Source organism: Trifolium pratense, linkage group LG4 (genome assembly GCF_020283565.1).
Source record: "Trifolium pratense cultivar HEN17-A07 linkage group LG4, ARS_RC_1.1, whole genome shotgun sequence".
NCBI classification, from domain to species: Eukaryota; Viridiplantae; Streptophyta; class Magnoliopsida; order Fabales; family Fabaceae; genus Trifolium; species Trifolium pratense.
This window is the reverse complement of record NC_060062.1, coordinates 44,748,756-44,762,877: the sequence shown is the minus strand read 5'-3', so window position 1 is coordinate 44,762,877 and position 14,122 is coordinate 44,748,756. Positions and strand designations below refer to the sequence as shown.

At 30.0% G+C, this 14,122-nt stretch overlaps 1 protein-coding gene across 1 annotated transcript; it reads right to left on the bottom strand.

The window, feature by feature from the left end:
• Positions 1-561: 561 nt before the first annotated feature.
• Positions 562-4,657, bottom strand: LOC123922741. Its single transcript, XM_045975437.1, has 15 exons — positions 4,586-4,657; positions 4,249-4,333; positions 3,868-3,926; positions 3,537-3,597; positions 3,344-3,443; positions 3,126-3,247; positions 2,904-2,988; positions 2,669-2,804; positions 2,425-2,579; positions 2,188-2,308; positions 1,897-2,100; positions 1,735-1,812; positions 1,449-1,646; positions 1,189-1,353; positions 562-1,106 (listed from the first exon to the last, which is right to left on the bottom strand). The coding sequence occupies exons 1-15, from the start codon at positions 4,655-4,657 to the stop codon at positions 804-806; spliced, it is 1,944 nt and encodes a 647-aa protein (XP_045831393.1). The 3' UTR covers positions 562-803.
• Between the last annotated feature and the right edge of the window lie 9,465 nt (positions 4,658-14,122).

The following is a 14,122-nucleotide window of genomic DNA, read 5'->3' as shown; positions in this document are numbered from 1 at the left end:
GAGAGAGAGAAACTGAATTTTGAATTTTGAAATTGATTCCAATCAAAACAGATAAAACAACAACAGTAGCAGCATCAGTTTTGAAATATATGGCCTGAGAGAGACAGATGAAGGAAGGAAACAACATTCTAATTCATACCCAAAGAAGTAAAAAATTTGTCATTTATGCCAGTTAGGATTTTGCAATAGTTTCTTGTGAGCTTGACACCTGTCAAATTTTTTTGTCAATGTTTTTAAATTGTTTCATTTTTTTAATTAGACTATATTAGTTATTTGATATAATGGGTATTTAATATAATAGTAGCATATGAATTTATATAAATTTATTTTTTCATCGTGTTTTATTTACTTATCATCGTAATATAAACATTTAAAATTTCAACTAATATTTTAAATGTTAAGATTATACTTTTAAATAATTTTGGAAGGTAATGATTTTTAGATAAATATCTTCCATTTTGTTAACATTTAAAAATTATATTACTTTGTAGGCTTTAAATAATAAGATTATATCAAATAAAATAAAAAAAAAATAACAAAACCAGAAATAAGGCAAGTAACTAACACGAAATCATAATTAATTATATACCTAATTAATTGCCCACTGCCACTGGGCCAAAGAGTACAAAACAACATAGAAATTTAACTAAAACCCTTTTTACTAAATAGGCATTTGATAGTACTGATTATCTTAAAACAAAAAAATTAACCTCAAAATAGACCAACTACCCTGGGCCAACAAAATTACATAATCAAGTTCAACAAATACAAAACCACCTAACACCATCTCACACACTTAAATCCTAAGTAATCTTTTCAATTTTGATTGCTCTTTTCAAAAGCTTGATAGGTGCATTGTCATCTTCATCTTGCTTTTCAGGAGAAATTCTCTTGCTTATTTTTTTTCCCTTGATTGCTTTAATGTCAGTTGAACCAATTTGATTAAGAGCTATTACCATGCTAGAACCAGACTCATGAATATCTTCATCAAGATTGACAACATCAGATCTTGTCATTCCCTTAATTTGTTGAATTTTTCCAACAGAACTACCCTCAATGACCATGCCTTTTGCCATTTCTCCACATCCAGCCAATGTTTTCTCTTCCTAACCATCCAAACTTATAGTTAGTCATATAATTATATATAAAAAATAAAATGTGTAAATTAAGGAATATATTTACAACAACCTTGATGTTTTTGTTGGCCACAAATTCATCTTTATGAACAACTCCACTATAAGTTTTTCCAACAGCTTCTTCTTTGGTCGTTGTTCCAACGGATTTTTGAAGATCAACCGCCTCAACAACTATGTCCTTTCCTCCTCCCTCTAGACTACTTGCAGCAATTGAAAGCTTATCAAGTGCAAGAAGCAAAAAAAATGTTAGTTAACTGTATACATAACAGTAACTAAATAAAAGTATGTCAACCAATCATAGACATAATTTACCTTTGAAGACATATCACTTTTCTTTATATCACCACCATCTTTGTTGCAAATAAAAGAGTCAAGAGAAGGATCGTCAAGGTCCACAACAGTAGAAGAAAATTTACACATTAAATCTTGGGTACATGCAATAGGAGTATTATCACAAATAATTGACTTTCCTTGGTCCTTGGAGTTACTTTCATTCAATGACAGTGAATCCTAAGACAAACAAATTAACATTAAATATTGGTGCTATGGACTTGCCAAAAACTTATATACACTCAACGTATTTAACATGATAGCATACCTCAGATAAGATATTAGTAGAACCACAAACTAATACATCCTTCCCTTTGCCAATCAAAGTACTCAAGGAACCAACCTCCTAGTTTAATAAAAAATTTAATCAGTCAATTTGTTTGGAAGACAATGGTAAAAAAAATGTAGTATAGAGTTAGATATTGCATACATTGTTTAGCTTGCTAATTGAAGCTTCCTCATGATCCCACTTGTCTTTAAATTGCTTGATTATGTTAGCATCGGTGCAGATCTTTCTGACTTTAAATGTCTGTTCAAATCTGGGATTATTTGAAGGTTTAGTCTCCACTTTAAACAACCAAGTCTTATCAATCAGGCTAGTTAATTGAGATGGCACCCCTCCAACACCAGCAACCTAAAATAAGAACATATTGAAAACACTATCAATATGAAAAACATGTTTAATAAAACTCACACATATTATACTAAATCAGAATATTACCCTTTGGATGTCATCTAACATATCAGCACAGCTCATTTGGAACAAAGAGCTTGCATCTTTGTCAAATATCACAAATGTGGCAGAATCCGTCTGATCAATAACCCTAACCTTCATGCAATACCTTAAACATTGAAACAAATATAAAAGTAAGATAACATGAAGAAGCAACATTTATACTAATATATAAATAAATAAATAAATTTCAGCAAAGGGCTACAGTAAGAGGATATTAAGTACCTAGGTATCACCTTCAACACATGCTTATTGCATTTGTCGCAAAAAAACATGTTTGAATCTGGAATAACAGATTTGTTACAAACACAAGCAGTGTACCAGAAGCATTCAGGGTTCAAGATCCTTTTGACAGTTGCACAGACAACATTCACGGATTCCTAAAAAAAAATAATATATGTAATGAAGTATATCACTTTATAAGAAAGAGCAGATAAATTAAAAAAAAAAATTTGTAGGAAATTTTTACATTTGTAGCATCTTTCATGGCTTGCAAAGTGATTCTTGGTGAGTTGAATAGGAACTCATCGAGTGGGCTAACTCCCGGCTCAGCAGTGATTTGGGTAAGCGTCATCGGAGAAGGACTCTCTAGACTTTCAGGCAAGCTTGATAGACAAAAAAATAAGGATCATCAGATAATAGTTTGTAAATACTTAAGTTAAACTATAATATTAATATAATATAAAAATATATCAATGACACACCTTTCCTTCAAGATTATACTTTCCTGACAATTTGGGTTAAAGAACAGCCGGGTGCAATTCATGCAATTTTGTATATGAATCTTGTCTACAAATTCCATATCAATCACTTCAGTATCGATATGCAAAAAAAAATATACATATATAGAAACATATATTATTAACATTAACATTATTGTATATATAACAACTTAAAAAAAAATATTCATGTTTTAGTCATATAACCTTGAAAAGTCTTTGCCTTTGCAAGTTGTACAATCATAACAGCATTGGTGTGATCCCCAGAAGCAAGAAAATTATTAAGTTCATCAACATAAGGTCCAAACAAAGTGCACTGTAGTTTATGCCTAATAACAAATTATAAACTCAGTTAAAGTGTATCCTTACATTTATTTGTTAATTTTAATAACTGACTAAAAATGGAAGGTAATAAAGGTCCATACCCATCTGCCTCCAAGGCCACAACATTAAGCTTTGTGCTGCTTCCATTTTGATTGGTTATCTCACGCTCAGAACCCACACCAGTCAAAACACCAATAACATCTGAAATTAACAAAAACACTATCAGGATTTAAAAATACAGCAATTTGTAAAAGAATGAACATACACAAAAAAAAAAAGAAGGAAATCACATACCCACTAAAAAATCAGTGTCATAACCTCCGCTGACAACATCAGAAATAGGAACTAAATTAAACTGAGACCCAGAAACATCAACATTTGTAAGTCTTTGAACCAATGAACCAAACTGAAAGTTCAATTTATAACGATGGTGCGTGGTACGATAAGCACCACCATTGGTCGAAACACCCATATTTTCAAAACTATACACTTTTCCTTCCATCAAATCATCTTTAAACTTATAAATTAGCGTTTTCTTTATAGTTGCGTGTATCCTTTCACCCTCAGAATCCATCAATACCATTTCGATTGAAAAAGGATTGTTAGGACGATTGAAATCACTTACTTCCCAAAGCCTGATAACTTTTGCCTTAAAATTCCATGTAGCTTTGTCTGAATTAATCTCTGAAATGCTTGAAAAATATGTTGGATTACAGCGCATCAAAGCCATTTGAAAACAGAAGTAAATTTTAAAATACTTTTTTAAAAATTGCAATATTAAATTATTTTGGTTAAATAAATAATTAAGACCAACAAAGGATGAGAGAAAAGAAGTGCAAGCAAATGAATTGCTTGCGGCGCATTTTCACAACTGACCCCTAACCCCTTTATATAGCAAACTAAGAAGCCCTAATTTCAACTAACAAATGAATAAATCTAATGAAACTAAAGGCGGGATTATCAGCAATTTCAAAATTCGAATTTCAATTTGGGTTTAGGGTTTTACCTTTCACCTTTACCGTGAATTTTTGTTGAATCGATGTATGTATTTGGTGGTATTTTCGTTGGTCAGAGATAGATTTTGAATCAACCTGCAACCACAAACAAAATTATCACTGAAATGGCCATTTTTTCAACCTTGGAGATTGCTTCATGTAAAGACAACAAAAGATTAGCATAAAACAGAATGAGATTTGAATATAGGTAAGGGTTAAGATTGGGATTTCTCCCGATATATGCAGAGTGAGAAGATGAAATTTCATGAATCAGTATTTGTGATATTTGATTATAATGTTGAAGAAATATTATCAGGATGAGATTAGCCAAAAATGGTAGTCAAAGACTGATGCATCAGACAGAATGAAAGGGACGGATGGAACACGCTTCTGAACCCTCTGCCTCTGCTTGTTCTTCATTTTTTTTTTTGGCCGTTAACAAATTGTTTCAGTTGGGCCGGTCTATATTGGATGAGCCGGTTTATATTGGGCTTATTGCAATGGATCCAATGTGTTATGGCCCATTTGCTGAAACAATTTAAGGAGGGAAACCAAATTCAAATTGATACCCAAAGAAGCAAAAATTTTGTCATTTAGGCCACCTAGGATTTTTCCAACTTTCATTGTGAGGTTGACACTTGTAAAATTTTGCCATTTAGATGTGTTGGATGTGTGTAGTTGGAAGGATAGGAACAAGAATATGAAGATGAATTTTTCTAATACACGGACTTATCGATTAATCATTAATAATTGGCTTGCATTTTAACTAAATCCGTTCATCCCCTTGTTTCTCTTGTGGAATGATGCAACCCAAGAGTTATTGAAAGCTTTGCAAGTATCACCTTTTACGTTGGAATATTCACTGTTTTTGTTCTTGCCTCCTTTTGTCTTGCATGTGTCTTTTCCTAGTCCTAGTTCCCATTATAGTAAATATTGAATAGCGACAAAAAAAAAAGTTTCTCTAATTTTGTCTTTGTTCCGTGAGTAAAGCTCGGCTGACGAGGACATAACATTATATATCACTACAAAAAATTCGCTATTTAGCCACAGTCCAAACCGTAGCTAAAAGTGTCTTAGACCGTGGCTAAAAAAGTTTGGCACGGAAATTTTGAGCTTTAAAAATGTGATCATTTTCGTCCATTAAATAATATTTAATTACTTGAAAAATTTCCGTCAATTTTTCAAATTGCAAATCTTTAATTATTGAGATCTGATTATAAGGGTGGTTTATACCGGTGTCGCAAAATTTAGCCACGGCTAAATTTGATTTTTGCGATGGCTATATAGAGCGTGGCAACAATTTTACAACCACGGTATTTTATCAATTAGCCACGGTCAAACCGTGGCGAAATGATTGTTAGGATTAAGAAAATTGATTTGGCTGCGATTTTAGCCGTGGCTAAATCATGCTTTGGACATAGCCACTCTTATAACCGTGGCTAACATTGTTGTTTTTTTTTCCAGCTACTCTTCTTTCATGCTTTTTTTCTTCTTCTTTTCTTACACTATTCAAACTCAGCAAATAGTGTAGAGCATGGAAAACATAAAAGTGAGATTATGCAAGATACAAATCACATGTTAAGAGATTACAACTATGCTTACATTCCATAAAAGAGATTAAGCAACAAGGTAGTATTAACAAAAACACAACAAAAGTTAAAAGTAAGGGCGAACCTTTGCATCCTTCGGTTATTTTCATTTAAGAAATAAGCATCCATGTCTACACATAAAAATTGGATTTTTACAGTAGAAAAAAAACGTGAGAGTGAGAACATAAAAATTATGATAATATTAGATTAAATTTTTATTTTCGGTCCAGTAATCTTTTTTTCAATTTTTTTTTGGAACATCGGTCCAGTAATCTTTGTCATGCCTTGGCTCCTTGAAAAACTAGGCAGGCAATGATCAATTGGAAATGTCAAATAAATTCTTATAAAATAAAAATAAAAAACTCAAACAAATTAAACTAAAAAAAAAAAAAATTCAACCGGCTCCCAAAAATTTTGGCCTTTCAAAAAATTCAACAAGTTTTGTTATCTCTACATGACTACATATATATCTTTCTATAGATACCTTTTGTAGAGAAAATCATTTACATTTAGAAATCATGACTTCCTTTTCTAGTAAATTCTACATCGTCTTCATGCTCTTATGTCTTGTCCTTCTCCTTATAATTTCCAATTGTGGTACAAACTAAGCAAACATATATTTATTCTCTTATGATTCTTCAATTCTAAGCCTTACTTAAGTTTTTAATATCTGCTTTATTATTTTTTTCTTATGTGTAGATGTGGAAGCAAGATTTTGTGGAGAGCCAAGTATGACATATTCAGGGAAATGTGACATTCATAATAGCCGATTCTGTAATAAACACTGCGTTAACATGGAGTTTGCAGCCTACGGTGTTTGTTTCGATAATGGCGGTTTAGATTGCTTCTGCTACATCGAGTGTTGAGCATTATTGAGTTTAATTGTCATCAAGCAAAATGCTGATAAACCCGTTTTAATTATGAATTTAATTGGATAATGCAGAGCGTATGTGTTTTTATGTTGTTATTGTTAAACTCGTGCATTTTCTATTATTAGGCACATCTTGTATTTGATCTTGTGTAAATATATAATAATTATTAATAGTTATAGTTAAAACTTTTGCACTCTTAACTCAGAATCCTGAATCCGTCACTAATTATACTCATACTCGATCGTCTCTTCTTATTTTATTAATCCCATTACAAAAATACAATAACAAAAATTTAAAGCATAAAATTATATATATAACTTGACGAGACATACATACCCAAAGGTGCTGCCCGTGGAAGGTAATTATTTAGCTATGTAATTTCATATATATGATATTTATAAATATACTTTCACACTCATACTATAATATAGATCGATATATATCAGTGGTGGAGCCAGGACCCTGGCTCAAGGGGTGCAGACTATTAAAATTTATAACTACGATATTTAAACACCTTTTAATCTTACACATACATTCAACATCACTTTTTTTTTTTCAGCATCAGTTTAATCCGGTTTTGGGATCAGTTTTGGCATCAAGTGGTTCCAGCCCCCTCATGATCGCAGTTGCGGGGGATCAAACCGTGTTCCTCCCTACCAAGTTCAGCGACAATCACCACTAAATTCAACATCACATTTTACCACCATCTCTCTTCTCATGACATTGTTCTTTCGCTTATTTATTTATCTCTCAAGGAGTATTCATTCACATCGGTTTAGTTCGACTTTTTAAAAGAAAGAAATATGAACTAATAAAAAATAGTCGGTTTGATTTTTGTAATATTTTCATACGAAATTTAGACTAAACCAATAAAAATCATGTTAGTTTGGTTCAATCAAGTTTAGATTTGTCAAAGTAATAATAGAGTATATATTATTTAAATTTTAAAGCAAACACAACAAAGAAATTCTACAATTTATTTATTGTGGTTGACACTTTTTGCACGCCTTTAGGTTTTTGCAAGAAAATTAATAAAATTGGAAATAAAAATTAAAATTGAAGATAAGAGAGAGGATGAGTGAATAAGCAGTTGGACAGTGAGTGGGGCCATATTAGGAAATATCGGAATATGTATGCAATGCAATTGATTTGAATCAGGTGCAAAACAAAAAACTGAGTGGGTGAAAATATTAATAAAAAAAGATTATTGTTGTAAATTATGAAGATCCAGGGGGTGCAGCTGCACCCTCTCATGCATGAGAAACTCTTACCTAGGCACAACTACTTTAGGCACAATTTTAGGCACACATACATCAATTCAAAAAATTAAATAGAAAATATATTTGTCACATCAATTAATATAAATTCAATTTATTTTTCTTTAATTTTATTTACTTAATGTGAGTGTGCCTAACAAATCATTATTTGTGTTTGTGCCCATACAAGTATTTCTCCTCATGCATATGTGGATCCTCCCCTGATATATACTCTTTTTATCTTAAAATATAAATAAAAATTGGTTAACAAAAATGAACATATTTAATTCAAATTTTTAAACAAATACATTAAAATTTTTTAACACATTTTTACTTATATCCTTTATATATTAAAACAGGATACTTAAGCGCCTAAATATGTTACTAATCCCGCCTAAACACTATATGCCTTTTTTTTTTTTTTGCAAAAAATGCTGCCTAATCATGTTCACACTTCACATGCAAAGCTCCAACCGTTCAGTTCCACTTTTTCATTTCATTTTCCGAGCGCCAACATAGTAATAATAAGTAATAACAACAAATTAATCTATAACAATATATAAAGGGGACAAGGGAGTTTGGGCTGGATTTTTTTGGTCCATTTTGTCCTTAACTTCCTTTATGGTTTTTTAATTATTCCATAATTGCCCTTAAATTCCTCTCTTTTTTTTTATGATTTTTTCATCTATATCTATTCTATACTATAATATATAAAAAGAATACATGAGTTTTGGGGTAGAATTTTCATAATACCAACATTACCCTTGCTTTTTTTAGTAGCAACAAAAATCTTTTATTAACAAACTCACCATAACATAAGACATATCTTTTTTTTTGGGTACATAAGTTAGACACAGGCAGGCGCGCCGCGCCTGCCTGGCCCGGTAGTAATAAATAATGCTAATTTCAATTGCTTCTAACTTATTTATTATTTTTGTAAAAAAAAAAAAAAACTCATTTATTATTTAAGGGCTGTTTGGATTGATTTATATTTTAGTTTATGCGAAACAATTTATGAAAATAAATAAGCTTTTATGTATATTATTATAAGATTTTAAATCTATAACAATATATAAAGGGGACAAGGGAGTTTGGGCTGGATTTTTTTTGGTCCATTTTGCCCTTAACTTCCTTTATGGTTTTTTAATTATTCCATAATTGCCCTTAACTTCCTCTCTTTTTTTTTTATGATTTTTTCATCTATATCTATTCTATACTATATCTATAACAATATATAAAGGGGACAAGGGAGTTTGGGCTGGATTTTTTTTGGTCCATTTTGCCCTTAACTTCCTTTATGGTTTTTTAATTATTCCATAATTGCCCTTAACTTCCTCTCTTTTTTTTTTATGATTTTTTCATCTATATCTATTCTATACTATAATATATAAAAAGAATACATGAGTTTTGAGGTAGAATTTTCATAATACCAACATTACCCTTGCTTTTTTTAGTAGCAACAAAAATCTTTTATTAACAAACTCACCATAACATAAGACATATCTTTTTTTTTGGGTACATAAGTTAGACACAGGCAGGCGCGGAACGCGCCTGCCTGGCCCGGTAGTAATAAATAATGCTAATTTCAATTGCTTCTAACTTATTTATTATTTTTGTAAAAAAAAAAAAAAAAACTCATTTATTATTTAAGGGCTGTTTGGATTGATTTATATTTTAGTTTATGCGAAACAATTTATGAAAATAAATAAGCTTTTATGTATATTATTATAAGATTTTAAAGGTAGTTTATGAGAAAATAACTTATAAAAATAATTTTTTTGCCAATGAAAACTTATGAATTAACACAAAATTTTATTTATTTGCATAAGTTATTTTCAAAAGCTCAAAAATAAATTAAATCCAAACGTGCCCTTAGTGAGAAAAAAAAACTCCTTTATTATCTTTTTTTCTCTTTATTTAATCTCTCCAATAATGAATGTTCATTAATTAAGAATTCCAATAACCTCACTGTTTAGGGTCTGTTTGACATGACAAATATATTAGTTTATAACTTTTATGCTCCTTCCGATCTTTTTTATAATGAACATTTTAGAAAACTTATTAGACTAAGGAAGTTAATTTTTCTCAATAATAATTATAAAATTTTATGTTTTATTCCAAAAATAACTCTGGACTAGCATGAGGAATAAGTCTCTCTAATTATTGCACTAGCATTGAAAAGAATTATTTGATTTTATTTAATAAGGATAAAAATCAAATTTTGCATTTAATAAATAATAAGTTTAAAGAGTATTTCTTATAAAAAAACACAAAAAATTATTATAAAGTGTTCCTTATAATATAACCGAAAATACATGTTTGCTATGAATTTTTTCACCATGAGCTTATAATTTATTTTCCTGACTTATAGTTTATTTTTCAGACGCTATTTTAAATAGTTTTTAAGCTTATAACTTATTGTTTTTTCTACGTTTAAATTCCTTAACATGTATGATATGTATCCTTAGAGTATTATGTTAAAAAAAATAATAAAAAAATACTAACAAATGTTTTAAGGGCACATGTTAACATTTGCCCTATTGTCAATAATAGTAAAAAAAAAAAAATTGTTGTGAAAAAATATCCTACACTTTTTTTACATTAGCAATTTTTGTTTGGCAAACAGACGGTAGGGACTCAGATTGGAAACGAAAAAAAGTGTGGGATATTTTTTCACCATAAAAAAAAATAAGGACTATTATTGACTATAGAGCAAAATATAGGGACTAAAAATATATTTAATCATTACTTTTTGAGCTGTTATTCTGTACCATTATGGAAGAAGATTCAAGTAAAATATGCACTTCTTTTCCGGAATAAAAAAAAATTGATCTACTTGGTATTATGTTTTCAATATGATTAAAATTTCTACTTTTAGATTTTGTGTTTTTCTCTCTTCCCTCTTTCTTTCTTTCTCCTTAATGTAATGTTTTTCCCCGTAAAAATGTTTAATTTTGACCGTGCATCGCATGGGTGAAAGTACTAGTTATAGAATAGAGTGAGTATATCAATATGACACACAAGCCATGGCCACGATCTATAATATATCATGAAAGAGTTTAAACGTTTACGTGCCATTAAGTGTGGGCAATTGAGTGACCACACGACACAAAAGTTAGGATTAATTCTAAGGACACACTTCTTAAACCATATATAACATTGTTCCATAATAGGATCAACCGCTATTAATATTCCAGTGTCATTATAGGCGCGAGCGCGATTGATCATAATTGCCATAACAAAGAGAACTAAAACAAGTGAAGTAGAGATGAATTTTGCCATAGTGTAAAATATCAATAAAATTATACTCTTTTACACTTGTTTTTTTCTTTTCTTTTTTCTGTTTGCATGTATTGAAATGTGGACAAAATTGTTTCAATTTATAGAGCTAATGTTTCCCTTAAATGAGAAGTGCATATAATATTAAAAAGAGAGTTTTTTTTTTTTTTATGGGAAGGGGATCCGATAATCCAGAGTTCAACCATATGAGATAAGTAGAGTCTGACCAATAATTAGAAATAAAATTCATAAATATAAAAATCATGAAAAGAATTGTATGTATGACGTGTCACCACCATATTATTTGATTTTCGGTCCAATAAATTTTGACAGTACTTGCCTCCTAGATAGACTGTATGGGAGGGAGAGTTGACAAATATTGATAATAATAAATTATAAATATAAATTTTGGCCTATAATCTTTGCCAAGCCTTAGCTTCTTTAGATAGACTATCATGTGTGCAACTTTAGAATAAGTTAAGATTAAAATCAAATATTTGAAATGATTTATGGATTATAATTGTTTCATAGAGTAAATTTTTTACACTAATAATATATATGAATTAAATTATGAATTATTCGGTCACCTCCAAATTATTTGATTTTCGGTACATTACATTTTGGAATTCATTGCCTCTAAAATCAACAATTCACTTTAAAGAGAAAATGGAGTAATGTTAATCATTGATCAATAAACTAATTAAATATAAATATTATAAATATACCATAATAAATTATAAATTTGTTAAAGTAACAATTCTTAAATTTTTTACTTTACATTTTAGTTATTTAGAAGATTCAAATTGTAAATTTTGAAAGTCTTTGCCTCCTAGATGGACTATATGGTCGGATTAACAACATTGATAACAAAAGTAAATTGCAAATTCGACTTACCGCCCAATAATCTTTGCCATGCCTTTTCTAGACGAGTTATATTGGCAGAGTAAAACTGATTATTGATTTTGTAAAAAAAAAAATTGATTATTGATAATAATGTTGTTTCGGGAGTTAAAACCGGATAAAAATAAATTTTCAGTCACCAAAAAGATTATTGGATTGAGTCGTGAATTAGGTCACTCTCTTTAAGATATTTCGTGATACTGTCCAAAATTGTGCAAGCAGAAATGGGCAAGAAGTACACCATCGTGAATGGTACTACGATACCACTCAAATTTATACAACGATATCAATCTATGAATCAGTGGTACTACAACACTGCTCTCTTTAAAACTCGTCTCCATGAGTATCAAATATTTGTTGGACACTTGGTAGAAAAATCGTACTATATATGTAGGAGCCAAAATTCAAACTCTGCACACTTCACTTATTCACCTTTAAAGTTGAATTTCTAGTCATTAGTTACTTGACAAAAAATAAGCCACTAAGTTTAGTCTAGTGGTGAGGGATTTGGATAATATGCTACAGGTTTTGGGTTCAATCATCGACTCTATTGTAAACCAAAAAAGTTACTTGAACAAAAATAAATAAATAAATTGAAAATCTCAACCCAAATTTTCGAGCTATATCATTTCAAAAACTTTAACTATTTTTGTCATTTCTACCTATATTTCTTTATATACACATAGACACAAACATTTTGTTGGTATACCTTTTGTAAAGAAAGACATTTAGAAATCATGACTTTCTCTACTACTAAATTCTACACTGTCTTTATGTTACTATGTCTTGCCCTTCTCATTTCGACATGTGGTACAAACTAACTAAGCAACATATATTTATTCTCTTATGCTTCTTCAATTCTAAGCCTTACTTATAAGTTTTTCCCTGTTAGTGTCCAACAAATATTTGATACTTATACACGTATGGAATTTCTTTCTGTTTGTTATTTTTCTCATTCCTAGAACACCTACAGGACATTTCTACTAATATTCAAAAGGTCTGTTGAAAGAGCTTTGGCACAATGGTTGGAATTGCTACCGTGTGACTAAAAGGTCATAGGTTGGATGCTTGAAATCAAGCTCTTGTAATACAAGGTCAGACTACCTATAAAAGTTCAATAATGATTGTTGTGCACCGTACAATGGTTGGAATTGCTACCATGTGACTAAAAGAACATAGGTTGGATTCGTGAAATCAAGCTCTTGTAATACAAGGTCAGGATACCTATAAAAGTTCAATAATGATTGTTGTGAACCATACAATGGTTGGAATTACCGTGTGACTAAAAGGTCATAGGCTGGATTCGTGAAATCAAGCTCTTGTAATACAAGGTCAGGCTACCTATAAAAGTTCAATAATGATTGTTGTGCACCGTACAATGGTTGGAATTGCTACCATGTGACTAAAAGGACATAGGTTGGATTCGTGAAATCAAGCTCTTGGAATACAAGGTCAAGCTATGTATAAAAGTTCAATAATGATTGTTGTACACCAACGTTGCACAACAATTAAATTCATTAATTATCTTCAAAGTAATTGTACGAAGCGAAAAGTAGTAAATTTTACCCGATATTAGTGTAAAATTGATTTACATTTAAATGTTTGCTATTTAACTCATAAAAATTGTTGGTGGAAATGAAAAATATTCTAATTTTTTTCTCTTCATTCACTCATTATTATCATATTACAAATATATGTACTCCATCCGTCTCAAATTATAAGGGAAAAAACTTCATATGTTAATATGTTTGACCTTCATTTCAATATAATAATAATAATAATAATAATAAAATAATAATAATAATAATAATAATAATAATAATAATAATAATAATAATAATAATATGAAATAAAATTCTTCTCTAGTTAGGTGTTCATGGACTGCCATTAAATATCGTTGTTGATCACACTTTATAATATATAATAAAATTCTTCTCTTTTATGTTGTTATTGTTAAACTCTTGCATTTTCTATTATTAGGCACACCTT